This window comes from Alosa pseudoharengus, unplaced genomic scaffold (assembly GCF_046254945.1).
Source record: "Alosa pseudoharengus isolate Yale_2024_CS ecotype anadromous, Long Island Sound unplaced genomic scaffold, YU_APseudo_1.1 YU_APseudo_1.1_scf_15, whole genome shotgun sequence".
In the NCBI taxonomy this organism is placed as follows: Eukaryota; Metazoa; Chordata; class Actinopteri; order Clupeiformes; family Clupeidae; genus Alosa; species Alosa pseudoharengus.
Window position 1 is genome coordinate 21,431,693 of NW_027468620.1, and position 24,816 is coordinate 21,456,508.

General features: G+C 41.3%; 2 protein-coding genes across 3 annotated transcripts in view; both read left to right on the forward strand.

Annotated features, from left to right (window-relative positions):
• The first annotated feature begins 2,773 nt into the window (after positions 1 to 2,773).
• myoz1a (myozenin 1a) lies at positions 2,774 to 8,765 on the forward strand. 2 transcript variants are annotated; one of them, XM_076285081.1, is made up of 6 exons: positions 2,774 to 2,887; positions 4,215 to 4,311; positions 6,706 to 6,893; positions 7,067 to 7,334; positions 7,575 to 7,743; positions 7,850 to 8,765. In XM_076285081.1, the coding sequence occupies exons 2-6, from the start codon at positions 4,224 to 4,226 to the stop codon at positions 8,082 to 8,084; spliced, it is 948 nt and encodes a 315-aa protein (XP_076141196.1). In that variant the 5' UTR covers positions 2,774 to 2,887; positions 4,215 to 4,223; the 3' UTR covers positions 8,085 to 8,765. The 2 variants fall into 2 exon arrangements, with proteins under 2 accessions (XP_076141196.1, XP_076141197.1); XM_076285082.1 differs by having other exon boundaries at positions 7,067 to 7,202.
• Positions 8,766 to 20,620: 11,855 nt separating this feature from the next.
• usp54a (ubiquitin specific peptidase 54a) overlaps positions 20,621 to 24,816 on the forward strand; it is a 60,083-nt gene continuing 55,887 nt past the window's right edge. Inside the window, exon 1 of the mRNA XM_076285887.1 lies at positions 20,621 to 21,041. The gene's annotated coding sequence lies outside the window, so the exon portion shown is untranslated. The remainder of the gene's footprint in view (positions 21,042 to 24,816) is intronic.

Genomic DNA, 24,816 nt, shown 5'->3' on the forward strand with positions numbered 1-24,816 from the left:
AAGCGAACATGGACATTACCGTGAGAACAAACTCTTTGGAGATTCCTGTAAAGGGAGCCAGACTACAGTAAGTGTAACAGGTAATATTTCTTTTACCAGAGCCTTGATAGGGTCCATTATCACTCTCCTTGGCAATGAGTTTGATGTTTTTTGTTATTTCTGGCTGTTTTATTTGATTGAAAATGAAAGCTTGCATAAAGTAGTTTGTGTACATTGTGTACTGCTGTCTTGATCAATCATTCTGTTGAAATTGTACTTTAGAAGGCTTTCTGCATTAAAGAAGCTTAGAGTGTAATGTTAATAGTGAGGTTAATCAGAGAGTGAGTGTGAGCATGTCTAGTGTTTATGATGTGGCCATATTCAAGGGCAGAATGTACTTTTAGTAAGACGTTTTTAACTGAATAAAAATAGACTTTGAAATTGTATCTAATCGTTTGTCTTGTGACTCCATTCTGCCCCCTATTGGCTCCACAGGTGAACAGATTGGCAACAGAGTGAAGCATTCCATTCCTCTTCAAAAACTTCAAACACCCACTGTACTTGCACTTTGGGAGGACTTTACATTTCAGTTAATCCGTTTCAGAATTTCCACCTCTAACCAAGTGGTGTACATGTGACATAAATACAAAGTGAAAGAGGTAGAGGGAAGAAGGGAAATGGAATGGAACGCCTCTGTTTGCTGCTAAAAATGCCATTGCATGCATAATAAATTAAAGGAATGCTAAATGATGCATGGGAATGCAAAAATGTGTCAATGGTCCCCAAAACGACATTATTTTCTGAAAAGATATGAAAAACCATTATGGGTAAATATGTGTTCTGTAAATGAATATTATTAAATCCCAAAGCTGACATTCTAATTTGCATTTCAGTGACCTGTGGGAGTGCACAGTTATTGTGAGGAAGCAACAAAGTTGCCAGAATGTCAGAAAATACATAGGCTTGTTATTTAAGGCAATATGCTAAAGCCTCCCATGAACTAAGTGTAATTTTTATAATTATATATGTTCAGCCTTGCATTAAAAGAAGCAATATTTACATCATATAGGCCTATCGCCATCCCTATCAAAGCTGGTTATTAAAAATTAATCAAATAATGTAACAAAATTACAGAAAAGGTAAGTATATTCACATCCAGATAAACAAATCAAATACAGGGTTGGCTAATCGTGTGAAAAGATGCCACTTTGGCTACATACCAAAAGATGCTCAATCATGTAGGCTAGCCTACAGCCTATTTACCTCCGAAACTGCACTCACGTAGCCTACACATGCCATTTTCTTTTAGATAGGCCTAATAGGCTATTTCTTACTGAATATCAAGGCACTGGTCAAAATCCTGAAATAGTGGGCCTAATTAATGCCGTTTTCTGTGATGAATTCGATCAATCCTTGTCGTCTGGAAATGTTCTTAATGTTCGGTTTGCAGAAAGCTTACCAACACCGCATGGTGGCGATATTGCTCAAATAATCTGGAGAAAGCCAGAGCAGACCATTATGCTACCCAGCCAACGATTTAATGTGTCACAGTATATGTATGTATACTTTACGTATTTTTACGTATAGCCTATTACATGTAAAATCGTTGATGCAACTTCACCAAGCACTCCGATTTCAATAGACCAGTATCCACGTTTTTCTTCATGGCCTATGGGCCGTCTCTTGAAGCACTCATAGCAAGAGGTGGCTTTTAGGGTAATTTAATACGGACACTTTTTTTCTCAGAAATGTCGAAGAACTTTAAAATCGCTGTGATTCTGCGTTTTAAACGACTTTTTTCTCAGAAATGTTTAGGCCTACTTGAAATTCAGAAATTCTGACTTTAAATGGCCATTCAGTGTGAGAGGGGAAAATAACAATGACCCCTTGAGTGGCCTCCACTATGTGATAGAGACAGAGTCAGAGATCAGAACAAAGCATAGGCCTGCCTATTGGGTCTCTACTGCCAACCGGGATGCATGATATAATGGAATGCAATGAAAATGACATGCATTACCAAGTCAAATGGCAAGGCAAGGAAGAACACAGAATTTATTAGCCTCAGTTTTGTTTATGTTGCTGATTTACAACTGCCTTGTAAACCTAATTGTGATGTTGTGTGATTCTTGTGGTTATTTTGCTAGCCTACTTCTTGAAGACAAGCCAATATATCAGCTCAGTTTTCTCTGTGGCTTGGCAATACTTCTTGTGGCAGCAGACAATAACACTGTCAATAATAGGGAGGGTGAATATAACTATGGCGTCATTCACTTGCTTTTCAGTAATAATTTGAGAATGTAATGATGAGAGGTGTCGACAAGCACATACAATCCTCAGCTGCTGAGACATGCAAAGCATCCACCTGACAGCTCAAAGCTGACCAATCTGTAAGGACGAGGAATGCCTGTCATCCAAGTTGTGAAGAAGACCACTTCATAAATGAAAAGGTGAAAATCTGATCATCGGCAGGCCTTGACTCTGACTAGAGGGGTTGATGAAGAGGACAAGTCAGTCATCCAGTGCCCCATGCAAATACTCCTCAAGTCCACCCCTTGGCTAATTCTGCCCAATCTCCCTTGCGTCCCCCCTATGAGCTATATATAGGCCACCGAGCATCTGCAAGAAAGATATTGGTCCCTTGATATTCCCATCAGCACTTTGTGCCTTACAGAACACATTCAGCCCCCCACTCCCACCCTAACCCAGACTTCATCTCCCTCCCCCCTCAAAGATCTGCCATCCCCTAGCCACTCGCTGGATATCGCACTCCCCAAGATCTTGGTCCAGACACAGGTTAAAGTCACCCTGGGATTTATAAAGCTTTGGTTCAGAATTGATCTGAAGCTTTGCCTTTCTTCTTGGTTGTAATTTAAAAAACTCTGCTTGAATTAAGGATTGCCCAACCTGGGTAAGTAGATTGTGACAAAGAGTTTTTACTAACAAAACTGCACGTGTTGTTTGGCGATGAATGGTAAACAGTGGGATTTGCAAAGGGTGCTCCACATCCCTGTTGAAATAAAAGCCAACACAGATACTGGATTGCTGACTGGAAAACAAGAAAACGAACAAACGTATTGTTTATCTGGCAACTTGAAAGGTCTAATTTTTCCAGTGCAGCAGCAGAATGATGGAAGTGCTGCTAATATTGCTCCATAAATTTCCCCCATGTCCAGAGAGAATGTGCTGACCCCTCCTCTCCTTTGCTCGGCTGCAGTTTTTATATGGTGTGCAAAGCTTGGGATATCCAGGCGGGTGGGAAACTTGAGCTCAGTGCTCCTCTGTTGGATGAGCTGGTGGTGGGGTCACAATTTCCCACTTCGATCCCATCCTCATTCTCATCCTCACACAACTTTGAGGGTGATTTCTTTCTAGAATTGTCCCACCATGTTTATGTGTACATACTTGTGTGTGGGTGTGTGAGCGTTCTTCTTTGGGGTGTGTGTGTGTGTGTGTGTGTGTGTGTGGGTGGGTGTGTGCTTTAGTGACGCCATATTTGTCGCTAAAAGGTCTTGCTTCAAAATGGGTCTTTAAAAATAGCTGCAGTAGATTGTGTTACAGTCAAGTCGATGCAATGCAGTGTACGCCAATAACAGAGCCTTAAAAGAGCTCTCAGAACAGAGCTTTACACATACAGTGCAGGGAAATGCATAAGTTAAACATCTAAGTGGATGCACCAAAGGCACGCTGGAGGTGGCTGTTTGCAATGTAGAAGTCACAGCTTATACCATACAACTTAGTAAATCAAGCACTAGATCGAACAGATATTGCTATGCAGATATTGTATATATAGCTTTCCTTGAAAATAGACATTGCAATACATATATAAAGCGGTCCTGTGCAGAGAGAGGATGTATTTGTCACCGCCATTGACTGTTGACAGCATTCATGGACTCAAACATAGCTAAAAACCTACTTCAGACTAATGTTTATACTTGTCAGACATCTGGATGTCCTGGAATTTGCGGAATGTGAAGTCACAGAGTAGTCTGCTTAGAGGAGGGTATCTTATGATCGGCAGCTTGAATACCACGGTTTCCCTTTTCAGTATTCAATCAACCTTGCAATGCACATGTCAGCCAGAAGGGGGAAGCACTTCCCCACCATGAGGAGCACCCCCAATCTAAACTGTCACATACCAGCGGCATTTTCTTGCACCAGTGGAATGTTTTTTGAGTGCTCTAAACTAGTAGATGTAATAAAAGCTCCAATCTGTCTTTCTCTGATTCGGTCTGCAGTCTGCAGCCATGCCTCTCTCTGGAACTCCAGCACCTCCAAACAAGCGGAAAAAGTCCACCAAGATCATTACCGACCTGTCTCATGTCTCTCAGAACGGTACTGCCTCCACACAAAAGCATTCCCATAGGAGTAAACCTCACTCATTACCAAGACCATTACTGCCCATGTACGAACACAGCATAAACACAACTTTGTACGTATGCAGCTATTTACATCAACATAAGTAGTTCTAAAGGTCATTCACTGTAAGCATTCTCCCAAATTGGTTCAATGTTTACTTCACTAAATCAATTAGGGTTTGGCAGGTATAAGGTTTTTCATGTAGTGTCTTCCTAAAAACATACCACAGTGGACATGACACAAACACACTTGAATGGAGTGTTTAGCTGAGGAGGTGTTCGGAAGGTAGTGCAGGAGCGCAAGTCTTATAGGCAAGCAGAGGGGAGCAGATCTGCACGCTGGCATAAATGCAAAGAGCGAGAGAGTCACTTCCTGTGGTGGCAGAAGTCTGGGGACGTGAAGTGGAGAGGCCGAGCCAATCCCAGCAGGCATCCAGCTGGTCCGAGGGCTGGCCGCTCTGGTGACTGCCTGTTCAGGTCACACCATAGAGAACACAGACGAAAGTGGGGGGAAAGAGAGAGAGAGAGATTTACTATTTTTAGCCCAATTATTCTGTTCATTTGAGACTTTGTCAAGATTTCAGGCCTCTTGTCATGAAAGTTACACTTGGCTGCACTTAACATGGACTAATGAGTGCTTGCCTGTCACATAGACAAACATTTATCCTGTAGATTTCACAGTAGAAATGCCATCTGTCTTTTGTAATTATCGCTGTGATTGTCAAGTGCCCCACCCCCAAGTGGTCCAGTCGTGGGATCCATACTCCAACGAAATGTAATTGCACCAGGATCTCAAGGGGAGGAAACTATTAATTAACTGATCTTTGCATCACTCTTGCAGTTTCTGTGACAGCCTGTAAGCTGTTCTGCCTTAGAAAAGCCATTTTGCTCTGTTTACAGTAACATTAAAATATTCCTTGCTGCATACATATGTATATATCAAATTGTCTAGTTGAGTTTTATATACCAGAATTATCTCCTGTGATGCTGAAAATATGCCCTTTAATTGTGAACTTTCATTAAACAAATGGTCACCCATAATAACCACAACATGTGGTGAAGCACAAATACTGAGTGACTCATAGAATGTATTTTTAATTAAATTAAGCAAATCCATAGTAAAAAAATAAAATAAAATCCGGATTAACTCATTCATGGTGCTATACGACCTGCTTAATGTAATCAGTGTCATGCAAGAAAACATTGGTGTGTTTTATACTATGCTTGTAATCACATTAGAAACACACCAGTGAGTAATGCTCTTTCCCTTTACAGTATCTGCAGCAGGTCAAAACAGATTTACGTAAGGGAAAGTGTGCCAGGGAGGTAATTTGTACTGCTACTTATTTCCTCCCTGACAGCCTTTGTAAATAAAAGATCCACTTCCTGATAGATGTGATAATAAGGAAGCATAGTATTACTCACAAAGAGTTTTTTTTACCTCATCAGCTGATAGGAAAATCCCTGGCGCTTTTCATAGCAGTTACTGAAGTGAGCTCTGACAGATCAAAATGGTGGAGAGGTTATCCCGAGAGAAAATGCACAACAAAAAGCTTCTCAAAACACTTTCCAAATAAAACATACTGCATGCAAAAACGTACAGGTGTACGCTGTTCATGAATATTCATAATGAATGCGTTTAACTATCACTGAGGGACTAGAACAATTAAAGTCCTGCCTTTGCCATGTCAAGTGTTCAAGACTCGACATTCCCAAGGAGGATGCTATGTGAGTTCTGGAAGATAGCTCATAGTGGCAGAATTGGAGCGATAACACAGATATGAAAATAATTCTTGCTGTGTGAGTACCTTAGCAGCTGGTTGTGTTCATAACAGGAATGTTATTGAGAGGAAGCCAACTCTCCGCCTGTAGATGTTAAGCTTGAGCTGGTAGGGAGACTCCACTGTGTAAAATGAAGGATAGTTTGGCCTAAACGTGGATTGTGGATCAATTCATCAAAGAGAATGTGCTATAGCAGTTACAGGTACAAGTTAAAATGTTGAGGCAAAACATGTACTCAGGGAAATCACTTAGACAACATATGAAAATAGCAACACACAAAGAAGCTTACATTTAAACATAACAATGACATAAGGAAATCAATTTAGAAGTGTATTTTATGTTGTGAAGTCATCACATAGGGGTCAACATTTTCACCTTTTTCTTTTATTTGTATTTAAAGTGTACATTTAACCTATAGTGCTCCTCTGAATAGATAATAAAATGAAATGATATATTCCTTTATGTCACACTGATAAGTTATACATTCTGATGTCATACATATCATCAAATATCCACATTACCAGTATTATCTTGTCCACTGAAACACCTATTTTATGACTTACAACTTCTTTATTCTTTTCCTGTGCAGAGAATGAGTCTGACCCAGAGGCATCAGAGTTTGACCTGGGGACAAAGATCCGGCAACCCAGGGACATCATGATGGAGGAGCTGTCCCTGATGAGGAACAAAGGCTCGCAGATGTTCAAGTTAAGGCAGAAGCGAGTGGAGAAATTTATCATTGAAAACAACCCTGATGTTTTCAGCAGTGAGTCTATGGTAAGTGATTACAACACACCTCAGACTGCTGTGGACGCCCATTCATTGATGATATAGTATGGGTGAACTGCTTTGCATTATGTATTCAAGAAAGTGGTAAAAACACTACTTTCTGCTATATGCAATCAATTATATATTAGTTGCATTATTTAAGAAAATGTGTGTCCTCATAGGAGAACTTTCAGAAGTTCGTACCAAGTCTTGGGGGTCAGATGATGAATGTTGACGGTCAACTCGTCGGTGGACAGATGGTCGGGCAGGCAGGTGCAGGTGGTGCACCTGTGCCACCTCCCAAACCAGGAAGCCATGGTAAGGGGGCAGAAGCAGGGCTTTCAATGGGGGGCGTGGCAGGAGGAGCTGGAGGAGCTGGACACGGAGGAGCAGGTGGTGTTGGCGGTGCCGGTGGACAAGGTGGTGGAGCACATGGAGTCGCTGGCCATGGTGGGTGCAGGTGATCCCTAACCACACTGATTCCTCATGTTTTAACAGGGCATTATTTCTTTATTCACATTTTTTAGGTATCATTCTTTTTATCCAAAAAGACACAGATATGTTTTCATTTGTATTTGTTTATGCAAATGATCAAATAGATCTTAGTGTACCTTCTTCTACCAGAAGCTCTATTTGCTAGTACAGACACAGGAACAACACAATGCTATAAACCCATGTCTTCCGGTGCAGGTGGGAAAGCAGGAGAGAAGACTGCAACGAAGCGTGAGTATGTGAAGACGTACCTATCCCCATGGGAGCAGGCCATGAAAGGGAACGAGGACCTGAAGGCAACCCTGAAAGCTAACATGCCAGGCCCTTATATTTACCAAGACCTGCCCAAATACAAGAGCTTTAACAGGTAGGATTTATCGGTCTTGGTGTCATTGATTTCTGTTGTCTAATTTATATAGTTTATTTTATCTCTTTCTCTGTCTTTACTTTTCTCACCTCGTTCCTTATTTCAGGACTGCCATTCCCTTTGGTGGCTTTGAGAAGGCATCCAAGCTCATGACCTTCCAGGTTCCAAAACCTGAGGTGGTCAAGGAACAGCCTGAACCAGATGTGGTGTACCACCAAGACATTAGCACACGGCCTTCCTTTAACCGCACCCCCATTGGCTGGGTGACCAGTGGTGAGTCCAGCAGCATCCACATGGAGCTGGACACCATGCCCTTTGATGGGGAGACAGACGACCTGTAAGGGGAGGACACACAGACATACACACATCCCATCGTCAAACTTTAGTGCGTGACTATCATTCATTGCATTTGAATGAATATTGTTCTATTCTGATCTTCCCTACGTGCGAGCAGGCATATGAACAGAAACAGTATCACATATACACACACTTTAAATGTTGTCCAAGGTCAGTGCCACAATCGGGTAAATAAAAAAAAGTATCACTGATTTGAATGGTATATTTGCATTTTGTCAATTTGCTGAATACTTTAAAGCAGATCACTAACATTCTACAAAGTACCAGTTTCTTTGACATCTTTATTATTTTTCCAAAAAGTAATATTTGACTTTGGAAATAAGAACACAGTACAGGCTTAGCTTATGATCCTCCCAGTAGTCTATGTAATAGGTAGGTTCGTTTTGCATGACTTCCCCTTAACTATTGAAATCTAGATAAGTTTGAGTGAAAGATGAATGTTTTCTTACCCTTTTCAAGTCAGCATGTTGCACTTTAGAGTTGTGGGCATTGCCACAAACTATAGGCTGCTTATGTTCACTGCAGGTTGCAACCTGTAGCCTACTTATCTATCTACTTGCTACATTCTGTGACGTTAAGGCTTTTAGCTGCTAATTGTATTGTCATCCCTGCACGTGAATGTATGCACATTAAAGGCTCTTAATGTTTCTATGGATGACAGTTGCCACTTTGTATGTCCTTGCTACCATTTAATAAACATTTTCAAAGTGTAATGGTTTTATGGGTTTATAGCCTACATTACTTCACCTCAGTTCACTGAACATTCATTTTTAAGATATAGCCTATGTAGGCAATGTAGCCTACGCCTAGTATGAAGCCTACAGGTAGGCCTATATTGGGGATTGAAAGGGATGGAAACAGGGAATGAAAATACCACCTCTGAATCCAAATATTTTCTGGTAAAATCGTATTTGATAAGATTGAAACATTATACATATCATCAAAACAATACTGTCATATCGTCTGTCATATCTAGCCTAGCCTACATCATCATCATTAATTTGACAACGAACCAGAAAAATTCCAACAGCCCCAGTCCTCTCCTGATGTCGCACTACTACCTGGAGGAAAGCATCGCGAGAATTGGTTGCCTTGGCTGCAGTACAGAGTGACGCTAGAGGATGTTTGAGGTTTAGCGGCAGAGAAATCACCCGAAAATTGCCAGACTAACGGAGGTAAACGGCTCTGGGCCAGAGAAGGTGAGTCGGAGAACACCGTCTTTAGGATACTTTTAAAATTATTATTTTTTCACTGTGGTGGACAGGAGAACAGCAGAGTGACAGTTAATGTTGTTTAGACTTGGAGAAGTTATTGTAGCTAGCTACGCACATGCACATGTCTACAAGAAATTCAGAGTGACGTTCACCTTAAGGATGCATCAGACCCCATCTACCGTTGGAAGGACTGATGCTAGCATAGCCTTTTTATTTCGCGCGTACCGATCCGTAAATACGATTAATTAGTTTATTACGTTGCATTGAAAGGAGGGACAACGTATTGTTAAGATACCTGTTTGCAAGTTTGTTACCATCAAGCTGTTGAATTCCAAAACAGCAAACTAGCTAACCGTAGTATGTGGAGGACAGCCGAAAGCCCATGTAACCCGCTGACAAAGCAATCGCACCCCACTGCTAGCTATCTAATGAGTGCCTAATTAGTGCTGCTGAAAGCTACATAACCACGCCAATGTCCAGGTTCCCCCCACCCTTTACTTACTTGTGTTTGATTATTTCGTTTTCAGTCAGTATTTCGATTTTTGCTCACTGCAGCAGAGGGTGTCGGTGTCGTTGGCTGACAACACTCAGGAACCCATGTGTTCGCTGAGTCTAGTCTAAACTATTGATATGCCATCAGAAAGCGCTTGCTGGATCCAAGCAAGATGCTTTTTTTTCTGTCCGCAGTAGGGCATTTGTTAGATTGCCTTCTAGGTAGCGTTTGTTTGAAAAAGAACAGGAGACTTGTGGTGTGTGAATTATATTTTTCTTGTAACGCCAACTATCTGCGGCATACTAGATGAGATGCTATCGATATGTTGATGCAGAAATGAGTTGATGAAAGCGCATTTTAGAGCAGAAACAACTGGTGAACTCTGACTGAAAAATCTAACGCTAGCTCCAGGGGTAACGACTAGTCACACTCATTGTCTTTTAATGCAGTGTTTTACACGCCTGTAGGACAGGCAGATCTCGGTGAAAATGCCAGCACAACTGAGGATTAGATATGAGCATGTCTTCAACGTTATCCCTAAACGTGTTCAGTTGGTCACCTGAAAGATTTTGGATGCATTATTAAGTGATCAAATCACAATGTGTCATGTGAATTGTACAGCGGTTCATCATGAATAACTTTAACGTGACATTTTCCTGTACGGCAACACGTTTATTTCAACACCACTCCGACATGATTCGGGGGATGGCATTTTATCTCCTCACTCGAAATGCTAAAAAAGGAATTGGCACACTTAGGAGGGAATCTAAAACGCGATGGTGGAATATCGGTGGAATTATGCAGCAGAGGGCCAGAAGTTTTGCGGAAAGTTCACTTCCCTGCTCATTCCGTGGGCTTTAAATACAAAAAAACCTTTTTAGAATTTGAGGAAACACTTCTCCCACGTGAGCGCAGCTGAACCTACCAAACCGATGCAGATTTTGGCATAACTCCTCAGTTCTGCTTCAGTAGTGTCACGTAAGAGCAGCCTAGGAATACCTAACGTAGGACTAAGGGACTTGTTCTAAATCAGAGATGGCTGACATTGCCTGTTTTGACATTCTCTCTCTCTCTCTCTCTCTCTCTCTCTCTCTCTCTCTCAGAGATTAGCTGAGAAAAAATAAATGTGAGTCCTGGCATGCATGCCAAATTAGAGGAGGATTGTTATGTAAAAATTGAGATGAATAAATTAACATACTGATGGTCACTTCTGGCAGAGTGCTTCAAGGCAGGCGTTCCCATGCATTCATCAGTGCTGAGTAGACGAGTGGGAGGTGTTGGCGTGTATAATGTTTGGTAATGCAGTGACTCAAGGTAGTGTACCAGGAACAAGACTAATTGGTTGTAGGCAAAATGCATGCTGGCAAGTTTTTTTTCTTTCAGATTCAGCCTGTGGAGAATGCTCATGAAAAGCAAATTTCAGGCATTTTTCTCCTCTCAAATGATGTTCTCACCACAGGAAAACATTGAGCTGAAATCAGAACACAGATTTTCATGCTTAACTTAAATGTTTCTTTTGTTCAGTGAGGAGTTTCTCTCTAGATGAGCTATATGTTCCAGAGCGATTAGCATGCCTTCTTATTGCTTCGTAAAGCTTACTGAAGTTGTCATCAGTGGGGTGAATTGCATAATTCAGTGAGTTTGAGAGCCACTGAGTAATGATTTCTGGGGTGTGGTGAAAGGTCAGAGAGCGTTCACCCATTGGACTAAGATGGAAATGTGAAGTGACCGAAGTGTCAAGATATAGACCACCTCCAATCATGAAACAAAGTGAACATGAGGCTATCCTCCTTTCGTTTTGGTTTGCATATTAATGTAGAATCCTCATTACTGGCTGTGAATTTTACAGAAACATCTCAGTTCTGTTTTGATAAAGCGTACATGTTACAAGGTGCAAGTTAGGCCTCAACTCTTATTGAAAAACGGGGGAAAAGATGAAGATGTCTTCCTTTTCAGTGGCTGCCCAGGTGACTGATATCCTGGTTTCCCTGGTCAGTCTCTGATTAGACCTCTCCCTACTTAGGACTCTGAGGAAGATGCATGAAGCATCGAAACGTTAATCCCTTTTGTGCACCTTAATTAAAGTTTATAGCTATTACTACACCTGTGCTGCTCCGAATTTTTACTTTTAGTATAGACCTCTCCCTACCTCAGCACCTTCCAGGCGGATGCACAGGCATTGAAAATGTACACCTTTCACAAGCAGGAATCATTATGTGTGTGCCTTTTTTTTAAGCTGCATTAGAAGAGAGAGAGAGAGCGAAAGAGAGGAGAGAATGACAGACAGGTACAGTAACCTGCTGTAGAAGAGGTTGTAGGAGAGAGAGAGAGAGAGAGAGAGAGAGAGAGAGAGAGAGAGAGAGAGAGAGAGAGAGAGAGAGAGAGAGAGAGAGAGAGAGAGAGAGAGAGAGAGAGAGAGAGAGAGAGAGAGAGAGAGAGAGAGAGAGAGCAGGAAATGAGTGCTGCACATACATGGGGAATTGGAAGGTTTCTGGTAGGATGATTACCTTGTGATGGGATGATGGGTGGGTGGTTGGTCGCTTGACTATGTTTAAAAAAAAAAAAAAAAAAAAAGGTGCACTCCAGCCTCTGAGTCATCCCCCCACAGCCTGCCACAGTAATGGCTTTGTACTGGTTTGCAGTGAGTGGGTGACGTCACCTTCTCATTCTCTGTCGCCTTTGTGTTCCGGATGGCAAGGTGCAGTGCTGTTCTTATTGAAAATGTAGCCTATTTACCAGTACTGGTGAAGCTGTAAACTTTATAACATCACTGCAGAATGTCCAACCTAGTGTGCCTTTGTGAAGCGGGGGTACATTAACAACATAGGGTATATATGATTAATTAATAAATGATTAATGATTATTTCATTTACCATGTCTGTGTTGGTAGAGGAATAATACGTGTCAAAACAATCAAATCCAGCATTTTGGAGTGTCACGCATTAATAACAATTACAGAAATGATTCCATGGTGTCTACAGTTGTTTTGACACGTATTATTCCTCTACCAACACAGACATACTGAGCAAGGTAAATTATGGAGCTAAGAATAGTGGAAAACAGGTTGGACACCATCTGCTCATTCTGTTCTGATGACAGAACGTATAAAAAGAATCAAAAGAGAAAATAGTGTACCTGTAGAGTTGTAGGAACTTGCTAACCTTCAAATATAGATTTCTGTGCGCACTCCTTTCCCATGGACAATGACAATAGGGCCCTGTTATCGAACACATGAGTCATACAGTGCTACTGAACCATGTGCTAATAAAAACTGACATTGTTTGACCTATAGATTCATTATTTGATGTCTGTGCAGGCTGCTTCTCTGTTGGTTTTGTCACAACATGATAAGATGCTGACCATAGATTCAGCAAATCAGATTGGAATCAACTTTAAGTTATTGGCCAGGATTGCATAAACAAACAAGGAATTTGACTAAGGTTAATCTTTGCTCTCGGAGTACAACAGTCACTTAACATATAAAGAATAAAAACAGAAAGGTCAGTAAGAAATATAAAAAATACTGTAATAGAATATATACTTTAATATATAAAAAAAGAGTAATAAGAATAAGTGTGCAGGGTGAATGAATAGTATGAAGAGCAGTAGAATATGACTATGTATTAAGTATAATTACAGTATGTAAATTTGTAAATAAATAGAACACTATGGGTGGGATAGGGTAGTGCAATTGTCCGGGTGGGGATGTCCGCAGCAGGGGATGACCGCCTCCTTGTTGTCCCTGTCAAGGTTGCCATGGTTGGGACACCTCAACAGGCACATGCAAGATACAATATGGGTACACTACACACTATGCTTGCAGTTGATGGATTAAATTACTAGTATGCATACAGTGGACAGTGGATACATGAAGTTATCAGAGATACAGTTGGTACATTCAAATATGTATCCTGATAACCTGTCCTTTGTAAATTCACACTAACACTTTGGCTTCTGCAGTTCATATCACATGTAGACTAATTATGAAGCTTTCATGTGCTGTGGAGAGGTTGGTTGAAACTTCAGTGAATCATGAAGTTACCACTGTGGCCGTGTCATCCAGTCTGACTTCGTTCTTGGTCACATTTTGCTTAATAATGAGTCTTCATATGGTTTTAAATAGTGGCCTGTTGCAAACTTGTAGGCTAATTAAAAAATGGTTGGTTGGCCTACTACGTTGGCCTACTACTACGATCATTGCTTGACAGAGCAGGAGTGAATCCTGAATTATTCAGAAGAACACTGTTAGGTCTACCCACAACAGGAAAATCTGCACCCTTGATAATGGGAAATGGTTCAGAAAAATACAATGGACAAAAAAAGTGGGTTAGACACCGGTAGGTTAAAAGAAGGACAGGCATTGCACAGACCTGGCCTGATTGCAATGTGCAATCCATTCCTGAGAATCATGTGAGGTTCCGTTCTGAGAACACAAAGGATTCCACAGTGATGAGTAGAAGGTTTGTGCAAGTCAGTGGGAGCTGAACAAGGCATTTGTGGATGGTTTACTGCTGAATACTTCTGACACGACGCCTTGGTTTTGGGGCCATTCTCTGACCCTGCCATGACATAATAGGTCAGGTGAGGTCGGCTGGAAGTGAACACGGTAAATTGGAATCCGGTGGTGATGACCGATTTTATTCAGATTTGTAGCTGGCCTGTCGAATTGTTCTTTGAGGACAGTTAATCAATTAAGCAGTCACATATTTTTAATTGCGTCTTGGCAGCACAGACCACTCGCCTCTCCCATGCTTATTTTGAACTCATTTAAAGAAAGTCAAGATCCTATGAACAACAAAGCAATACCCCATCCCATTGATGAAGAACATGTTGTATAACACCCTAAGCATTGTTGATAATGATTTGTTGACAGTTTTGTACAAAGAATATTATTCTCTCTCCGTTAACAAAGACCTGGGAACTTCCTGATTTCTCTCTGACTCTTTCATGATAAATGGACATTTCTCAGAAGTGTTGTGAACAAACACTCATGCTGTGTGGAACAAAGTTAAGGTAGTGAAGCTCTGAGCACTACATTAATAACAGCCTAATATAGGTCATCTCCTCCTGTGTTTGTTTAATCATCTCTCTGGCCATCTTTTATCTGTTTGTTTAACCAGCGGTTCCTGTTAGCTTGTGCTGAGGTAAAAAGTCTGTTGTTATGATGTTTGTGTTATTTCAAAGAGAAAACCTCTTGAACATGCCGGTAATGCATAGTCTGTTTTTCCCTGCACCCACAATGAAAAAGCCTGCTCTCTCCACCCACTGAAAATCTGAAAACTGATTTCAGGAGGTTTCTCCTCTGGTGCTGACAGGCTTGGTGAACTGAAGGAATATGACCAATTTAGCTTACTTCCAGAAGAGAACTAGACCCATTATCTCATATACTTTGACTCAAAAACTCTTGCTTGTGTTTTGCCATGTCTGGTAAGGTCAGAAGATCAAGAGAATGGACCATGGTGGGCTGACCATGATGCATTCTCAGTTAGATGGCACTAAGATCCAGCCTTTCTATAGGCATGAACTTGTAGCTGAATGTTTCCTTGTTGTAAAGAAGGCTTGTGTAGCCAAAAAATGGGTTAAAATAGTAGATATTAGATGGCTACACTTGGGCAGTATACATTTGGACAAAGGTCATTCATTCATGCATTCAACCTTTATTTATTCTCTGAGGTTCATTGAGGGTAGTCCTCATTTTCAGTGAATCCGAGATTAACAATGAAATAACAAAATATATCTTATAATAATTGTGATAAAGCCCTATAAATAAAACAAAATAAAATAAATAATAGGATAACCTACATAACATTATAGAGGAGCAGGGCTCTAACTTTTTACACTGGTTGCACTGGTGCGCCTAACTTTTTTAGGTGCACTAGCAAAAAAGTTAGGTGCACCCAAATTTTCAATCACATCGCATTTAACACTGCAGCAGGTTCACTTTTTTCCCTTAATTACTGTCCTATATAGGTTGTCCTATGACTTATGATTTACAATTCTACAAGAAAAGTGACTTAATGAAGTGTTGGTGCTTCACTGAGCTGAAATTTAAACTTAAAACATCTCGATGAATTCAAGATGAATTAAATAAAAATAACAGTGAGTAAATTAACAGTGCACGTCTTTTAAGGGCTTCAAACTGCACATCTCATGGCTCAATGTCTTACAGAATATCCTTCCTGATCTTTAGGCCTTTCTTTTTTTTTAGCGCACTTTTGACAAATTAGGTCGCAAATTGGTCGCACTCTGGAGCCCTTAGGAGGAAGGGAAAATAAAACTACATCAAATATTAATAATAAAATAATATACTAACATGATAACATTTACTTAAAACGGGTACAATTGGACATAGGAAGGTTTGTGATTGTGATTACAGATCTGAATTGATTATAGGAACGTAGAGGGTTCATTTTTATATTACATTCAAGATTATTCCAGGGGCACCATAACAAAAGTCACTTTCGTGCTCTCAATATAGTGTGACATTTTGTATATATGGGCTTTTGGACAATGATGTCTGTTTGGGTTCTTATGGTCCCAATTATTGTTATGGTCTGAGCTCTATGAAGGCTCTTCTAGTGTTTTTCTAGTTTTGAAGATAACAAAGGCCGAGTGTACTCTCAAAAGAGCCTTTGGATTTTTGATGGATTGTTGATGGATTGCTTTGTGCCACCACTGCAAGAGTCTTGTTGAAGGAAATAACTTCTCACAGGGTACAGATGGTGGAAAAAAGTTTTGATTCAAATAAAAAAGTAAACAGAACATTGAGAAAAAAAACTTCAACTAACCATAAGTCTGATTAGTGCAAAACCGTGGGTAAGGCTAACATTTATCTTCATTAGTCACTAATCTTTATTGTCAAATTAGTAAATCCATTATTAGGAGATAAGCACAGTGCCTATTCCTTATGTCTACAGTGCTTGGTATGCTTTTGGTGGTAGAGGGAGGGATTGAAACCACAGAAAAGATTGAGCTTTGCCCTCAGAGTGACGCTGTGAGGCTTGTCCCTTTAAAGATTTAGAAAGTCACAGGAGGTAGGCGGGAAGAGGGGAGGGGCTTCCTGAGGAAACAGGTGTGTGCCGATAGGGATGATGTCATTGTTTCTAGTGTCACCTGTGGAGACTTGCGTGAAGTTCTCTGGTAATATAGCAGCTGTCATGTTCAGGACGCGGAGAATGACCACCCCATTGTGGTGAGTACCCAAAACGCCGCCTCTGACATGTTAAGAGAGCCTTTTGTGTCAAAGGGAAAGGTTATCTTACACGAGTATGGGACAAATGGGATTAGCTGGGGCTTTGGTGGTTGGCAGGTGTGACAAATGCTCAGCAGTCAATGAATGAAACTGTAGTAGCCTAAGTAAACCTTCTGACGGCCACATTTACCTACACAGAGGCTTAGGCACTACACACTCTTTCAGTCACGGAGGATGGCTAATGTGCAATAGACACACGGCACCAAGTTTGAATTGAATTTTCAGTTGAAATATCCAGTCTGTGCAATGGCAGAGTTCTGTTGTTATGTAGGACTAATTGTGCTTGTTTATTGGCTGCTGGCTGAGATTAGCATACCTACATCTGCTTGTGTAAACACTGAGGGCTTGTTCTGTGTGTGCACCCTTATGGTTTATGTAGCTTCTGCCTGTTTGACTCATAATGAGCGCAGGAGTCGAAAGGGCACCATGCCTGTGTGGTGTGCAACTGAGGGAAATGCCTCTGGAGATGATGTCATATCTAGAGGAACATTTTGCATGGCTGGGTTCTGGAAACGGCCTCCATCCTCTCCTTGACTTGTCGGTAATGGAAAAGTGTTTTTCCCTAAGCCTGGATGCCTTTGTTATGTCTTGTTTTATTTAAAGCCGCATTGGCAAACCTTTTTTTTTTTTTAGCCTAATAACTGTTGGTTGATTTATGCCAGACCTGTTTTGTTGTGAATATCTTGTCATTTGTCCTTGCCAGATCAGAGAGAGAGAGAGAGAGAGAGAAAGAGAGAGAGAGACAGAAACAGAAACAAACAAACGGTGACTCAGAACAGTGTCATCCTCTTGAAAAGTGACTAAAGAAAGACATACAGCGCGTTCACCCCTGACCCTGCCCCGTTGTCCAAATTAGACGGTTGTGAAGTGCACAGTTAACAACAGTGATTGGTACTGTCTTCGCTCCTTTTATCTTAACTCATTAGACCATGGCTTGATTGCATGAGTAATTGAGGAGCCAACGCTGAGGGTAATGTGTTCAGGGTTAATCATCCGACAGGGTAGGCACAGTCTGTGAGTGTGTGGGTGGTGCCCTTCAAAGGGTGATGTCATACAGGAAGTGGACAAAGTGGACACAATATTTGCTGAGCACTACTCGTCCTGATCTCAGTTTTTTTTTCCTGGCTATTTTGATAGGTGGTGGTGTTTGTTGTTACACCAGAACAGGAGCAAGATGTGGTAGTTGTTGTTGTGCTATTCTGTTCAGGAGACAGGTGAGGTCTTCAAACGCAAAACCTTTTGACACTACTTGTTCTCTATGAGACTAGTTGTAGAAAGAAAATTGCCAATATTTTATAGTTTATGTTCAGGGAAAAACAGGTTATTGTGCCAGCCAATAAAACACTAGTGGACTAGCATGGATTGAATTTAATTAAACATACACACTCACAGACTGAAAAAAGTATAAACCAAAAAATGTTAATTGGATTGCTTTTGGACCTCACTTTGTAAATAGGCCAGACAAAGCCTTTGGGGTTAGAATAGAGGAAGCTTGTCTTTGAACTGAAAGAGGTGGCATTGTTACCGGTAAAATTCTTTGTTTTCAACATCAGCATTTGTCTTGGGGTGGGGGTGGAGGGGTTTGCTTATGATGGGAAACTGTTCTAATTCCCAACACAAACCGCTTGACAAATACCAAAAGAATCAAGGCATTGTTCCCCCCGACCCCCTTTCAGGAAATGTTGTATTAAGCTTGTCAGTAGTTACACATTAGCCCTAATTTTTTCTAAACTGCTCTTGCTGGATAGAGATTGAGTTTATGATGCGTTCTGTAATTTGTGTAAGTTAAGGCTTATGGCTTGCTTCAGGCCACTGACTTCAGAAGTGTCTGCTCTGTACAGTCCCACCATCCAATAGGGTAGGCTATATCCTTAAAGGTATGTGTACAGTACAACGGAATACATGTAGCCTAGGCTTTGATGAAATTATAGGCTACGAGGCTATGGGATTCTAAGGCTACATATTGCTTGAATCGTGTGTCTGAGACAGAAATGATTATTGTATTGCTTGGTGAACAGTCTTCATTTCAGTTCCACAGTTTTGTTTTAGTAATGCTGTCTACTGTAGCGCTAAAGTCCTATGACTTACCAACAGTGGGAACAACAAACTCAGGAGCCGCAGACAGATCTTCTTAGATCTGCATTAAATCAGATTTAAATTGCCATGATGTAATTATGCATCCTTTCTTGTGTTATCATGGCCACTTTGTTGAGTATTGGTCTGATATGCTAATATGTGAACATGAAGGGAATAGCATACTGTTTTTTCCCCTTTGGGATATAAATTAATTGAACATTGCCTGATGTTTACTGTTGCAAAGCCAGGGCTGTTTCTGAATGTAAACATGCTTTTACCATTATCTTATATCTTTTCTCCTCTGAACTTGTAGATGCAAGGTTCCATTAAGGTCTCCTCGTCTGTTATAAGCAAATGATGATGGACCTAGATAACAAGGAGTTAGCAGAGAGTTCTGTAAGAATGAAGGCTCCAGTGGTTCACACAGATAGTGAGAGGGTCATTTGTTTTGTTGTGGCACATGGACAGCCTCTTTTTGGGCGCCTTGGGTCACAATGTTTTACACAGATAGAGACCCATGGGAATAACCCAGGCGATGGCTCCCTCCCTCCGTCTTACACACAGACTATGGGCCTGGTCTGTTTTTTCCCCCCCTTGCCTGGCTCAACTCCAGATTAAACTGTAACATTGCCCTGTTAATTATCCATGGGTGGAGAAGTAGCATCCAGCACTGGGAGTAATTTTCATTTAGCCATCAGACAGCCTGTAAACATGTCTGCTGCACAGACGTCTACCAAGCTCCTGAAGCACAACAGAACTCACTTCATCCTTTTAATTTTTTGTTTCCTTTCAAAATGCCATTTAAGGTATTTGCCATTTTTAAAATTTATTTCTGCAAACAGTGTTTGAAAATCCTCTAGTCTCTGAATAGAGTGGTGCCAGAGCCTAGGTATTAAACATTTTAAAACCAACTTTTGGAGCTTCCTTGATGTTTAAAAGTAGGCTGCTTTGTAATGCCAGACTGGTCTATTCTAGTGTGCACAGAACTAACAGAAGTGTTCGCTGTTTGGATGTTTGCATCAGGCCAGTAATTGTTTACTTTTGGTAACTGACATATCACAACTAAGAAATTGTTAAGATTAGGTCTTTAACATCTTTGATATGACATAATACTTGGGAAGATTATCTTTGTTACATCAAATGTTATGTTATCCCTTTACAATACTGTAGACAGGCATAACAATACTTTGTATATTGTTAGGAACAACACATGTGTTTGATATCCAGAAGAGTACATGTGGATGTTTTTTACAGCTCAGAATAAGAATCAAGAGTATTTATATGGACGATATATTTAGGCCAATAATGTATTAATTTTCTTTCGTTACCGTGGGCCAAATAACTTGGTCTCTACACCAATAGCAGAATATTTCCATGAATTTCACGAGTCATTTAAGCTCGACTCATCATTGCAAGCTTTAATTTTCATGCAGCATACTGTCGCAGCAGGACGTAAACGGATTTTGTGTGCGCCTATTTTCTCCAAGCCGACCGCCCTCTAGGCATCGCGGCAAATACCATGGAGAGAATTTCTTGCATTACACATGACCACTGGCAGTTTAAAACTTACACTGCTGCAATCGGAGTTGTTTCTCAGCTGTATGAAAGTGCTTCGAGTGTCAACTTGGCACTTTCCGCCCGGCTGGTGTAGGGGTATTGTCATTGTTCCCAACGACAGGTAATGGCGTCACCCTTCCCCCCGCCCAGCTCTTCACTCTGCTGCTAGCAATGTATTATAAAGAGTTCAGTGCACACAGTAATTGGTGAGCAGAAAATGAATTCAGCTCTCCGAAATACCCGACTGGCGAAGCTAACGTTACTTACCGTGTTAGAGACAGAACTGCGGAAAACTTCTCAGATTTGCCTTTGCACGGGATACATTTGTAGCAAAAGTGGATGAGAAAAGGTAAGTTGCTTTGTTTAAGGATAACAAGATTGAAAGACGAGACCGGATGAGGATTCATGTTTGCGACACACTGATTTATTTTTTACAATGGACATGCAACTTATTTTATGTGAAAAGGTAACATGTGCAATTTAAAAGAGAGAATGATTATTTTTAGTGATTAGGAAGTATTTTCATGCTATGCATTTAGGATTTGGGCTACACTAGGAAACGTTAGTCTTCCAGTGTTAGATCTCAACTAAAACTTTTGGAATGCTAGTTTTAGCACAACACAGCTGCTTCCCTGGAACTAAATACTTTGCTTGCCTTTCCCATTCATTCGACACGTTTTCTCTTTATCTTAAGTAACTTCCAACGACACATAAACACCACATCCGTCAAGCCGATGGACCTGTAGCTTTACCGCTAACTAGTTTAGCAACAGGCAACTTGAAATACCGTTACAATGTTCACATTTGCGGCTTGTGCGCTCGTCTCGAAATGCGTAGAAGAAATTATTTTATTTTTGGTGTAATTAAAATAAAAAGTAGGCTACTGTATTGTGTATAACATTGTATATAAAACGGTTACAGCGTTTGTCTGTCAAGTAAGGAACTTAAATATTCTTAATAAAAATCCGACTTGAGTGTTGTCGCACTTGCATAGTATGCGTACACTACAAGTTTTCGCACTTACATAGTGTACACCTGCTAACTTGTGCACAAGAATATGTAAGTGGCTTCTTTAGTGTATATGTCTAGATTTGCCGGGACAGACTTTAGCATCAGTTGCAACTTGCACGCTTTTTTATAGCCTTCCACTTGGTAGATGCAGATGTCCAGTCGTCGAAAATCAACAGTGCGTTTGCCTCATGTGCACCAGACTGCAAACGCACAGATGGATCATTCTAACCTGTGAAAACCTTGGCCAGTCAATGCTCCTGTCTTGCTTTCATGCTTGCTCATCAGCCCAGTTGATGTGGGTAGTGAACATGTAATTAACCCTTTCTCATCTCTTCTCAGGAGTTTTCTCCTTTATATTCTGTATGGTCAATCACTTTTTGGATAGCATGCCCTCTTGCTTAGCTATGGCAATTGTGTTCAGCTTGCTTAGACCTACTACTCCACAGTTGGGGAGAATTACGCTGCCTTTATGTGCTCCTTCTCATTCCACGGAGCCAGGAGAAGACTCATCTTTTTGCCCTAGATTCTGGTGACCTCGCTGTCACACAGATGGTGAGAAGGAAAACAGCAGTAGTTGCCATGGCAAAGTGATGCTGAGGGCAGGGTGCCCACTGAACAAGATGTGCGGGCACTCTAAGTGTGTACCCAGGCCCAGGCTCACGATGGCAACCCCCACCACCACCCACATACCCTTCTTCAAGCTGCCCTGTGTGGCCATGGCAGTGCCTTGCCTGGATTCCTTCTCACTGCTTAATTCTTTCATTATGTGCAATTTCTCATGCATTCCCTTTCTGTCTTGCCCTCTCACGTCTTGTCTTTTTCTCTCTCTCACGCACTGTTTCTCTCCTCTCCTTTCTCTCTCTCTCTCTCTCTCTCTCTCTCTCTCTGCCGTGATCGCTCTGGAAATCATTTTATTATTTCATAGTCTGCCTCCTCTTCTCATTCCTCTGCTGTCTCCTTCCATTACTCCCTCACTGGCTCCGTCTGTCACATTACAAAATGAAGAGGTACATCTTTGATGCCCTCGGTCATCTTTCACCTGCGCCCTCCTCTTTTCTTTTTTCTCTCCTCTCGCTCCCTCTCTTCTTTCCCCCCTTTTGTGGAGATTGCTCATGCCCAAATGTTTTGTGTGGGCATCCCGGCTCAAACACCTAAAGGGTCCACACCAGGAACAATAACTATAAAGATAGCTGTAACTATAACTATATTGGTGTTGTCATTGTTGTAGTTTGTGCGGATGTTGTTATTCATATTAGCTAGCACAATACTTTTTTGTTGTTACTGTTATCGTCATTGTTCTTGTTGTAAATTGCCGTTTACACCTCCACCATGGATATGACCTGAGATCTGTCCTTTTTTTCTGCACACAAACCTAAAATTTCTTAACTCAAAACACTTTGTTGAACAAAAAGGTCAAGCAGCCTACGCACAGTGCCATTTCTAGAATGGGTATTTATGACCTGAGTGGGCAGGACTTCTGTTGTCTAGGCAATTAATTTCCTCTTCCATTTGAAGACCATTAGAATGCAGAATGGTTCTGAGTGGAATATGGTCTTTACTAGGTGCTGTTGGGACTGTGCCACCCCTCTGCCAAAAAATGTTGGCTAAACCAGCTCTACTCCTAGGTAGGTTAGTGGTAGCTGATTACATAATATCAGTACTGCGACGTAAAGACAATTAGAAGGATGGCATTAATCCCCTAACAGCTGAGATTTACTGGCTTGCTAGCTCATGACAGATGTTTTGCCGTTTTTTTTTCTGCCTCCTTTTGTTGGTCAGGTGCCAGAGTTGAAGAGGGAGGGCAAAACCCCAGAGATGGAAAGTTGGCTGGTGGTCAGAGGAATATGCACTGGTTTGATGTGGATTATAGTTATAAGGTTTGATTTAATGCTAAAGTTGATGTTGCATATTTTATCTTTTAAATCTCAACCCCCACTCACGCTCCCATTTTTGGCGCTGGTTTTCGAGGGCGAAGATGGGCAGTGGAAGCGAAGTGTCAGACGGGTGTGACTGCACTAGGTGCTGAGGCTGGGCCAGCTTCATTAGCAGTGTGAATGTTGACTGCCCGCGTGAAAAAGTCTGATGTTATCAAATATGGTAGGCGGAGAAGAGTGCGAGTCATCTTCTCACCTCCGAGAATTAGAACATGCGACGGCCTAGTTACTCAGTCAGTCACCTTATTCCCTTTACTTGCTTTAACTCAGAAGTTTTCCGATGCTCACTGAAATTAAAGCAAAGAGTAGTATTTTGGAAGAGAGGTTAGAATTTTGTTAGCATTTTGTACCTGCGTTTAAAGCTGCTCAGTGTTGCTTGGCACAGGAAGAGGTTTAGTGGGCCACCCCAGCCCCAGGGCCTGGCAACCAGACATTGCAGTAGCTCGACCCTGGAGGAGAGCCAGGCGGCAGAATTAGAGGTGATTAGAGGGGGTGTCATGGGCCGATAGAGGCAGGGCCGCTCTCCCCTCCATTCCTCTCCACTCCTCTTCCCTCCACTCCTCTCCTCTCCTCCGTCCAGAGACCACTGTGTTGCATAACCGCTTGAAGCTGGGCCCTGGAGAGGCTGCCAGTAAAGGTTTTTAGCCGTCTCCTACCTCCCCATTGATAAGTTTAATATGCAAGTTTAATATGCAGTGATATGGAATTTGGGCTAGGGGTGGATTCGTGCTTTTGTGCTGTCTGCTTTTATACATATTTAATTCAAATTGTATCACAGAATTCTGTCAAGGCTCATTTGTTTAATCCAAACCATATTTGAAATGGTGTGAGGCTGTTTAGGCTAGGCTATCCTCAGGAGACTTGCTATTGTTGTCATCCAAGCATTTAAGCAGTCAGCCCCCCCCCCCCCACCCCACACACACAGTAAAGAAACACTAATTTAATTCTGACTCATTTGTAAAAACAGATTTCCTTTTTGTAATTGGCCACCTGATTGACAGGAAAGGCCGGACGACTGGAATTAGCCTAATGGCCTTCCAGTTTAGCTGTCGGATATTTTGACTTGCTATTTGTGTGCACAACGCTCTCTGTAAAAATAAATCTATTGAGTTTTGTTTTGTCTTATTAGGTCTGCTTGTATTGCGAACCCAGCAAGCGAAAAGGCCAAGTGTCATTACA

Coding starts and splice junctions, on each gene's coding strand:
- myoz1a (XM_076285081.1), top strand. CDS start 4,224: ATGCCTCTCTCTGGAACTCCAGCACCTCCAAACAAGCGGAAAAAGTCC. Junction 6,894..7,066: donor TTTTCAGCAGTGAGTCTATG/GTAAGTGATTAC, acceptor GTGTCCTCATAG/GAGAACTTTCAGAAGTTCGT. Junction 7,744..7,849: donor AAATACAAGAGCTTTAACAG/GTAGGATTTATC, acceptor TCCTTATTTCAG/GACTGCCATTCCCTTTGGTG.